Source organism: Aristolochia californica, unplaced genomic scaffold, assembly GCF_029961685.1.
Source record: "Aristolochia californica isolate CCGP_79_NKW_82.1479 unplaced genomic scaffold, dmAriCali1.0.hap1 SCAF_16, whole genome shotgun sequence".
Taxonomy (NCBI): domain Eukaryota; kingdom Viridiplantae; phylum Streptophyta; class Magnoliopsida; order Piperales; family Aristolochiaceae; genus Aristolochia; species Aristolochia californica.
In genome coordinates, this window is record NW_027181837.1 from 6,497,558 (window position 1) to 6,508,221 (window position 10,664).

General features: G+C 38.1%; 1 protein-coding gene across 5 annotated transcripts; it reads right to left on the reverse strand.

Moving 5' to 3' along the window:
- Positions 1-132: 132 nt before the first annotated feature.
- On the reverse strand, positions 133-10,430 carry LOC137953627 (uncharacterized). 5 transcript variants are annotated; one of them, XM_068801074.1, is made up of 7 exons: positions 10,027-10,049; positions 8,791-8,988; positions 8,625-8,688; positions 5,395-5,482; positions 4,674-5,084; positions 530-870; positions 133-441 (listed from the first exon to the last, which is right to left on the reverse strand). In XM_068801074.1, exons 4-7 carry the CDS (start codon positions 5,450-5,452, stop codon positions 223-225), a joined length of 1,029 nt encoding a protein of 342 aa, XP_068657175.1. In that variant the 5' UTR covers positions 5,453-5,482; positions 8,625-8,688; positions 8,791-8,988; positions 10,027-10,049; the 3' UTR covers positions 133-222. The 5 variants fall into 5 exon arrangements, with proteins under 5 accessions (XP_068657175.1, XP_068657176.1, XP_068657174.1 ...); XM_068801075.1 differs by having other exon boundaries at positions 8,625-8,694; XM_068801073.1 differs by lacking the exons at positions 8,625-8,688; positions 8,791-8,988 and having other exon boundaries at positions 4,674-4,784; positions 4,875-5,084; positions 10,027-10,430.
- Positions 10,431-10,664: the final 234 nt, after the last annotated feature.

Below are 10,664 nucleotides of genomic sequence, written 5' to 3' on the forward strand. Positions count from 1 at the left end.
ATTAGTAAATGGAAACCAGAACTGAATCCATAATCCGTGCTCAGCGGCTTCTGCTATACAGTATCCTTTTATTCTTAGTTTTCTGTAACCCAATCTAGTTGGTTTAGTGTGATTGCATCTCCATGAATTCACTGGTTCATAGCTATTGAAACCCAAATTTCCATCACAATTATATTGCTCTTCTGTTTCTGAGAGTAACTACACAGTAAGAGGTGGGCAAAATCAGTACCTTTCAGCTACAGGCCTAGAAGGGAACAGCCTGAGAAGAAAAGTAACCAAAGACCACAAGCAAACAAGCCCAAGAACTTGGAAAACAGCTACCATGGAAACCAGAGCTTGACTTCTTTCAAATAATGCATGTGTCTTCGGCATCCCCTTCATTTCTAACAGTAACGTCTCAATGAAATTTGTAGCTTTGCTCAGTTGGTACAGTCTGTAAACCTGACAAATTAATTAATTGAGACCATTAGATTCGTTTCTCAGTATCTCTCAAAGGAACAAGTTCTGAATGTTAAACTATACTACGTACCTCAAAAATTATTGGAACTAGGGGCCAGCATGAAGAATTACGCTTGTCCAGCTTTGTTTCCATCACATATTGAGCACCACATCCTAACAGGAAGGGTGCTACCGAGACTGAGGCTGGTAAGCCAATCACTGGCCAGACAACAAAAACAGCGAAAAGGGGAGCCATTACTTTTAACCCCATTGTTAGGAAAGCAGAAGACAAGTACCCTCTAAGTCCTGTGATGAGGCCCCATCTCTTGGAACTGAACTCAAGGTATGGCTTTTGCACATGATCAGTGATAAAGAGGAACGTGGCGAGCCCAATATAAAATATCACCTCCGAAGACAACGATGTAATGGTCTCTGCAAATGTTTCCGTAGTCAAGACAGATTAGTTCCTTACCAGCAAGAGAAACTACACAATAATTAATAACTGCATGGAATTAAAAAAAGGTAAATGGAAGATATACAGTTCCAAGCACTAAAGTTCTTTAGTATAATTATATCCTTCAAATACAAGGTTCATATTAAGAGGACTTTGGTGTATTACACCAAGTCTTGTTGGCACATGCGTAGAGTAGGCATCATCTCATCCAGCATGAGGCCCATCACAATCTTATTAAATTACATGTCCTACAACACCCTAGTGCACCCTCTCAAACAGGTAACACAGCTTACGCAATTAGGTACAGCAGAATTGAGGACATTTCTGACAGGAGTCGAGCTATATTCACAGTAATTCACCGGTCCACTGATAGTAGATGGAGATTCAGCACTTTAATCAAGTGGCTTGTAAAGCATGCTCCTCCTCCTTGGAGGCTTTTTAGCACATATATGAAGAAATTAGTCAACATTGTACAGCTCTACATATTGTATGGCACAAGCTACAAATTGTGTAGCAGGTAGGCTTGCAAATGATGGGGTTTCCTTTCACTCTCTAGTGTTTGGGGAATCTCTTCCCCTCCCTCTCAGGCTTGAGGCTTGCCTCTGCATTGCTTCATATGCTTACATTCATTAGTCGTTAATGAAATTCATAAATTCAAGAAGAAAAAGTTCCAACTCATTTTATCATCCAAGCTTCTTTTTTATGTTAAACTATCTTTCCATCCATAAAAATCTTTTTTTTCTTTGCTTCTCCTGTTCTTTCGTAAGAAAATCTCACTCAAGTATCCCCCTTCCCTTGTGATTCTCCCATATCCAGTAAGATTCAACTCAAAAAATTAGGTCTGCTTTTACAGTCTTCAATCTGCTTTCCTTCACAAAGCTAATGAAATATTGGAATAGCAAATAGTTTTATTCTTTTTTTTTTTTAAAGTGGTGAATAGCATTTATTAGTAAAGCAGTGAAAACTTAAAAGAGTACATATTAGTATAACATAAAATATAATACAGCCAAAGTCCAATCTAAAGATCAAGAGAAGGCCCAGAGGCCAGGGAGGCTTTGGTTACACCAGCTTTTGCTAGAAGATCAACAGCTGAATTTGCTGATCTGGGCTCCTTGTTCCAGGCAATATGCCAGTCCCGAGGTGAGATCAGAGATCTCATCAAACAACTGCCTAAGGCTCCATGGAGAAGGGACTTTTTGCTTGCCCAGCCAATAACTAAGGCTGAGTCACCTTCCACCATGAGATACCCCCCGAAGCTTTGCCTGAACAATCGTAGTCCCAAGTAGAAGGCTTAAAGCTGGCCCAGAAAAGTCTAAAAGAACTAGACCAAGGAGCTCCAAAAACCCCATCCAACCCAGCAGGGCCTGGGTTGCCAAAAGAGGAGCCACCGATATTTAATTTAAGCCAAGATGGGTGGGGGCTTGTGAGCGCTGAAAAGCATCACTTTTCTCCAAAATTTCCTAACGACCGAGGACGGAAATTGGGGTAGGCCATGCAAGCTGTCTGCCCATAGAAGGATACTATGTATTGCTCTCTCAATAACACCCCAAGTGAGATCCTCTTGCCTTTGAAAGTTCTGCTATTCCTTTCTATCCATATGTGCCAGGGTATTGCTGCTATAGATGCTTTCCATAAGGCTTTCCTATAGTATGGTAATGGACAAGAGTGCCATTGCTGTGGTAGTTGGTTGAAAGTGCTAGCGCATACATATAGGCATGTCAAATTTCAGGAAGATAGTGTTCCAAACTGATTTTCTGAACTTGCAATGAAGCAAGATGTGGTTGCTGCTCTCTTCAACATCACCACACAACTTACAAATGGAGAGTTCACAATCATCTGCTCTCTTTTAGACAGCTCATCACAAGTGAGAATCTTCTCATGGGCGGCTGTCCATAGGAATTTGAGGACCCTTTGAGGAGCAACAAGTTTCCAAACTAGGCTGGCACCCGAAGGGCTGATAGATGGGGAGGAGCTCTGATAGCATGTATAGAATGAGGCTACTGAAAACTGTCCAGTTGCATATGAAGTCCAGATTATTTCATCCAGTCCCTCGTCTGAAACATAGTGGGAGTCTTGCAATTTCAGAAGGCTGGCTGACTCGGCTGCTTCTAGGTCATTAGATTTCTCATGAAATTCAGATTCCGGCCCACATTAGGCTCAACTACTTTGGAGTTACATACTGAAACCTGCTGGTTCCTGTAGTGGCCAAAGAGTCCTGGGAAAGCAAGGGAGAAGGGCTTATCCCCTGCCAGCAGTCTGACCATTGATGTTATTATTGGAACCATGAAGAAGAAATAACAACCAATGGGGCCATCAATGAGCCACAACATATATGTACCCAGAGCCCATCGTTAATAACTAAGTGAAAGAAACAAAGCAGTACCAAGCCAGAGGAGAATTTTCTCTCTTTTCAAACAGAAGTACCTATAAATTTGAAAGTAATGTAAAAGATAAATTCAACTTAATGGCTACAGCATCTTCCTAGTTCAGTTGAGCAAATTTGGCTAAAGAATCATTTTTTTTTTCTTTTTGAAGCCCAAATTTTATTGGAAAGGGCAAAAAGGCTACAAGGGCCTAGCAAGAGGCCTCAACAGTTTATCTTTTAGTTGCAGACAGCATCAGTTTTCCTAGTTCAGTTGCACTACTTGGCTCAATTTTCAAAATTGGCCAAGGATCTTTGGAGGGTTGCCTTAACTGCTGTCCCATGGAAGCATGGAAGGAACCAACACTCGGACCCTCAATGGTTTGTAAAAGCCAGTGAGGGTAGTCATTGAGAGGATCATTCATTCTATACTCTCCTGTGCACATGCACTTGGGATCCTCACCCCTTTTCCTAGCTCTGTAATTCAAAGGAATTGGAGTTTATTTGCACACTACTGTGATCAGAGAATTACCACTCTAGTAGCTGAGGCTCCACTCTAGAAAAATAGCTCAAACTCAACTTTGCCAGGAGCTCTCAAGACAACACTGGCCTGGCAGAACTGATGGAATTATTAACTGGAGTTGATCGGTATTTTTAGCACTATGCAGACCTGGTGATTATACAAGGTGACTCTTCCATAGTCATTAGTTGGCTTTCAGAACTATGCCCTCCCCCTTGGAGGCCAAGGAATGTGCTTGATGAAATTGTTGCAATTAGCTCTAAGCTTCTAGCGCTAATACCCCAAGAGATACAAATAGCATTTCTGATTCCTATCCAAATGAAGGTTAAATCAAAGTTAAATCTGAACCCCAAATTAGAAACATTTCCAATTTAGACATTTATCGAATCTTCAAGACAGGTGCAATTCTATTACACATAACTAGTGAAAGTCATGACATATCCAAGCCCTAGAGAACATTCTGAATCATGTGTTAAGAGTTCAGGGGCTGGTAATTGTACTAGGATATTATTGTGTCTTAATATTCTAGTTAGCAAGATGTTAAGTTGGGAAGTCCAGTGTTGTAATTGTTATCATTTTTTATTACTGTTTTATGGCTGTAAGTGGTGTGTGTGTCATAAGGGCAATATGGTCCTTTCATTTGTAATCCACTCAAGCTGTTTAATAAGAAGATTAGGGGTTGTCCAGACACACCCTAATGAGACTGACATTATCGCAGTCTCTTTCTCCCCTCTTATTCTCTTTCTTCTCTTTTCCCCTCTCTCTAATCTTTCTTTTTCTCTCAGTTTACAATATGTATACCCCAGGCATCAGAACTCAAGTCTAAAGCAAAAATAAAATTACTAAAGCATCATCACGAGTTTGAAAACATTTGGGGAAGAAGGTATCCAAACAGCTACCTGCGAGGATAGTATCCTTTACAATTGCATCGACAGCATTGTTAAGGATAAACTGTGGAAGTACTAAAGAAGATATCAGAGCAATTGGGCCCACAATCCACAATAATGAACCTGTACCATCCTTGAAAGGTGATGAAACTAATTTCCTTTCTTCTAGAAGCTCATTTGTCAATCCACTAAAAGAAACAATGCCTGACTTGCCTCGGAAGGATTCCCTACTGAATAAACCCTTGCCACCAGCAGCTAAACTAGTATTAATCTCGTGAGGAGAGTCTACTGATGCCTCTTTTAATATTTCACCTTCACTGGAAACAGTTGCACCAGAGATACTTTCCACATTCGAATTGGGTAAATAGAAGACCACATTCCTTCTCCTGGGTGGACAAACAAACTGAAGAATCGGCCGATTCCCTGCAAAAGAAATTACAACAAGTGTGTCATTTGTCAATGACATATTGAAGTGGCAAGGCTGAGAAATTAGTGAGAAAAGTGGGAACTTAACAGAGTAAGCTAACATAGTGATTTAAGATACCACCATCACTAGACTTTCCAAAAATTCTTTCCGAAGGGATAATATATCAATCTATCAATCAACTGACTTTTCAGATTAGTGTAAAGCTCCCAAACAGAAGGTTAAGCTTTTGAGGAGAATATGCATGTAGCACCTTCTCAAGGTAAACATACGTTGTTGCAGACAATAAACAAGAGACAAAATCCTTACATCTTACAGAATGACCAGGTCCAGAATTCTGAAGTTCTCTTGTGAAGCTCTGCCCCATTTTGCTCCAACAATAGCTGGTACTGCAAACCTATCATTTCATAATGCAATAAGGATTTCATAACTCAATAAGGATTCATACTACGATAAAAAAAAAAAAAAACAAATGGAAAACAAAAGTTCTTTCACTGAAATCTTTGTACACTGAAAAATGGTTGCAAAATTTCACACACCCGTCCTATTTTATCCTCAACCACAGCTAGTATTGCAAACCTTCATTTCATAATACAATAAGAATTCATACTATGATAAAAAAAATGGAAAACAAAAGTTCTTTCAATCAAATGTTTATACACTGAACAATGATTGCAAAATTTCACATCCTCGTCCTATTTTATTCTAAACAATAGCTGGTACTGTATCATTTCATAATGTAATAAGGATTTCCTGATTCAATAAGGATTCATACTATGATAAAAAAAAATGGAAAACAAAAGTTCTTTCACTCAAATGTTTATACACTGAACAATGGTTGCGAAATTTCACATCCTCGTTATATTTTATTCTAAACAATAGCTGGTACTGTATCATTTCATAATGCAATAAGGATTTCATAATTCAATAAGGATTCATACTATGATTAAAAAAAAATGAAATGGAAAACAAAAGTTCTTTCACTGAAATGTTTACACACTGAACAATGGTTGCAAAATTTTACACATCCTCGTCCTATTTTGTTCTCAACAATAGCTGGTACTGCAAACCTATCATTTCATAATGCAATAAGGATTTCATAATTAAATAATGATTAATAAAAGATAAAAAAAAAACGAAATGGAAATTTTCAATAAGGATTCATATAAGATATAAAAAAAATGAAAAGGAAAATAAAAGTTCTTTCACTGAAAAGTTTATACACTGAACAATGTGTTAATTTTCAGGATTCCATAGATAATAACTTTAGGCAAAAGAGAGAAGGAAGAAGGGAAGAAGAGAGAAGAGAAAGACAGGATATGATACACATCCAAGAGAGGAGGAAATTAGGGTTTTTGGACTTAGTCAAACCCTCCCCCATAAGATATATTTACAGGTATCAAAACTACCAATATTATAAGTACACCCTTCACCCTAATAAGAGTGAAGAAGAGACAAAAAATTTAAACTACTTACATTAGTATCATCCTAATTACATCATATATTCCAACACTCCCCCTCAAGTTGGGAGGTAATGGCAGTGATCCCACTTTAACCAAATAACATAGATGTAGTAATAAACTCCTCCATCACGGTGTCCCAAGGATAAGTACGACACTAAGTACAAACTCTCACAGGGTAGAAAAGGGTGATAAAACATAAGTCAAAACCAAATTCAAAGGATTTCGAACAAAGATAATGAAAATAATCACTAAAGTGGGTAATATCTATCATTCACAAGATGGCAATAAAGACCCACGGGTACCAATAAAAGTCTCAATGGACTTAAACACCCATATGAATAAAAGGGACCAACCAAAGCAATGCTTTAAAAGAGCCGGCCAATAAGGGTAAGTGAGAGTCAAATAAAGGATGGTAGGAGAAAGATTGCCAAAGGGTAATGGGTAAAGAGGAAGATAAGATGTTGAGGCCACCATGTGCATTATTTTTCTAAGAAATTCAAATTTTGCATCAGACAAACCAATGCTGACAACAGTCAGCAAATAATGAACCCAAGGAGTTCTTCTTCAGAAATAATGTCTCAATCAAAGATACACAATAGTAGTAGTGGAAATGAGCCAACACCCAAATAAAATATACCAAATATGCAGATATATAGCAGCGGATAACCCATAAATAATGAAATTCCTTAAGAGTAATAAGGACACATAAGATAACTTGCAGTGAGCCCATCCTTGACAAACAAGTAACAATAGGTTGTGCACCAAGTAATATGCTCGATCCGAGTAATAGCCTGCCAATAATAAGTTGAACCGAGTGCTGCAGGATTCGAGAGGTACTGAAAGGACTTCTCAAAAGAAGGTAATATGTCTAACTGCTAGCAGAATGATAATACTCTTCTACTGTAATCAAGAACTCCAATCGAGTTACAAGGCTTGCATCTTCCCTTCAACAGTGCAAGGACTTAACCAATGGCATCAGCTAAATCCAAAGAGAACTCAAGAGAGCTAGAACATAAACACATACTGAGCCAAAACATCATACTGAGAGCTAGAACCAGAGAGCTAGCCATATTAATTCAATTGATTAGCAGCCAATGATATCACAAGAGAAATCAACAGCTGCTTGAGATAACCAAAGACCAGATTTTAAAGAAATTTCTGCTTGAAATTGCTGCTGCAAAGCAATACACTGGACTATAGCAAGACAGGCCCATAACGTATTCAATTCATGATTACAGATACCAAAGATATTGATAACGTGAAGTATTAGCAAGGGATGCCCATAACATATTCAATTCGTGATTAGCAACGTGACCTACTGCTGATTCACCAGCTGGATAAAATAAACCACAAGTAATTAGTTCCAACTGTTGGAACTTTGTTGAATAATCAGCAACATGATGGAGTCTCCAATGGACACACATAGTAGGCAGCAGAACAGCAGAGACACGTAGATGGATTCATATCATGCTAATTCACCAGTTAGATAAAATCATCAAAAGCAACAACGTCACCAAATATATCTCAGCACCAAGTGTATATTTCAATTAAAACAACAGTCATCAATGAAAGCACCAAGTGTTAGAGGAGTTTCAGAAACGTGCACAGTCACCATCAACGTGCTGGAATTCTAGGGAGAGGAGAAGGCAGCAGCTGCTTCTCTTATCAAAGAAGGTGACAGATTCTGAATTCCTGAAGCTAAGAGAATTTAAATTGAAACTCTCTTACTCTGCTGCTTAACGGCCACAGCAAACCAGAGGAAAATAACCGAGAAGAAACCAGCTTCTACTGCAGGAAGAAGAAGATACTCTCTTGATCTCTACTGCTGCACTTATGTCTCAAAAGAAAACAAAGAAGAGAACAAGCTCTGCAATTATGGAAGATAAAAAAGGCAGCAACATACATCCAGGTAAAGTTCTGGATTCCAGAACCTAAAAATCTGCTGCAACATTACAGGTGATCAAACAATCTATCTGTTTCAAATCTCCCTCGTCTCCTTTCTTTTCGATTACTTCATGGTTAGCCTGCAAATCTGGTACAAGAGAAGGAAAAGAGAGGCAGACCGAGAAGACTTACCGAGCAGAGAAGATAACCTCTGCTGTAAATATACTCAGAATAGAGAAACCTGAGAAACCAAGCGCTGAAGCTGAGCGTATGTCAGAATCATTGCAAGAAATCTCATTCAATTTAAAGAAAGTTTCTGGAAATAGAACTGAAAGACAGCATGCAAGAGAGGCAACACCTCAGTTAATTCGGCCCGTTCTGGGTTGCAGTCAAAACCAGCGCTCGATTAAACCCAGTTTCCTAACTTAGGAAACATTAATTTTGCAACAGTGTATCTTCTTCTCCGCGGCGCCAAACAGAGCTCGGGACAGCAACGACGTCCAGAAATGGCACAAGATGGCGGAGAGATTGGAATATGAATCCGAAGAGCCAGATACTTCAAAAGATAAGAATAACAGAGGCAGCAGCCCAACTTCACACAATGGTTGCAAAATTTCACATCCTCATCCTATTTTATTCTCAAAAATAGCTGGTACTGCAAACTTATCATTTCATAATGTAATAAAGATTTCATAATTCAATAAGGATTCAAACTGTGATAAAAAATAAAAAATAAAAAGTGGAAAACAAAAATTCTTTCACTGAAATGTTTATACATTTCAATGGTTGCAAAATTTCACGTCCACATTCTATTTTATTCTCAAAAATAGCTGGTACTTCAAACCTATCATTTCATAATGCAATAAAGATTTCATAATTCAATAAGATGCAAAAGTTTACATCCTCGTTCTATTTTATTCTCAACAATAGCTGGTACTGCAAACCTATCATCTCATAATGCAATAAGGATTTCATAATTCAATAAGGATTCATATGAGATAAAAAAAAAACGAAATGGGAAATAAAAGTTCTTTCACTTGAATGTTTATACACTGAACAATGGTTGCAAAATTTCACATCCTCGTCCTATTTTATTCTCAAAAATAGCTGGTACAGCAAACCTATCATTTCATAATGCAATAAAGATTTCATAATTCAATAAGATGCAAAATTTCACATCCTTGTCCTATTTTATTCTCAACAATAGCTGGTACTGCAAACCTATCATTTCATAATGCAATAAGGATTTCATAATTCAATGAGGATTCATACTATGAAAAAAAAAAAACGAAATGGAAAACAAAAGTTCTTTAACTGAAATGTTTATACACTGAACAATGGTTGCAAAATTTCACACCGTCGTCCAATTTTATTCTCTCCACTTCTTCATCTGCCTAAATGAATAGAAAATTAGAATGTTTTCAAATAAACTCAATCAGAAGCTTCTACTCTTCGTTTAACATCTTTATTTTCCCTCTTCTTACTTAGTGATTTGTAGTGAATAATAATAACTGATGAAACAAAGTATTTTACTAACGAATGATTTGTCGTTTGTACCAATGTGAAGAGGAGAAGAGAAGTCCGAAACCCTTACTCTGTTCTTCAAAGAGAAACTTGGTTGAAGACTTATACAGCAGGCTAATGACTGTAGTTCCATCTGTCAACACCGCCGGGAGTGCTATTGCTAGCTAAGAAGTTGCAATTAGGAGATTTTCCCACCTCTACCTCTTGCTACACTTCTTTTAATTTAGTGGCGACACTGGAGGAGAATCTCAGGTTTCAGTCTGAATAGCCACCAAAAACCCTAAACCCTTTGTCCGACAACAATCTTCTTGGAAACTCAGTCCTAGCTAAAGGTGCAGGCAGAACTTTGATTCGTCCGACTCACATTCTTTCTTCAACTCGGCACAACTCGCTCGTATGAGAGAGCCTAATTGTTCTCCGTTTTTTTATCAGAGAAGGGTCGAACAGTTTCCAGAAGAGTTAATCGTCATTCTGAATCAGTGTGGACTGTGGGCATCTGAATTTTGTGAAACAGTTTCGCTTATGTTAAAATCATAGACGACTAGAACATCTCCAAAGAGGTGCCTTCCCTTTGATATTCTTTCTTTGAGCTAACCAATATAATAAATTTGGCACTTGCGAGTGAAATTTTGTAAACAACCACATCATACTGCCCAACTTTTCTCTATTTAACTCAATGACGGGAAATGACTCTGCTCAGTTATCCCT

Coding starts and splice junctions, on each gene's coding strand:
- LOC137953627 (XM_068801072.1), bottom strand. CDS start 10,089: ATGGAACTACAGTCATTAGCCTGCTGTATAAGTCTTCAACCAAGTTTC. Junction 5,085..5,394: donor ACCTGGTCATTCTGTAAGAT/GTAAGGATTTTG, acceptor TTTCTTTTGCAG/GGAATCGGCCGATTCTTCAG. Junction 442..529: donor TAGTTCCAATAATTTTTGAG/GTACGTAGTATA, acceptor TTAATTTGTCAG/GTTTACAGACTGTACCAACT.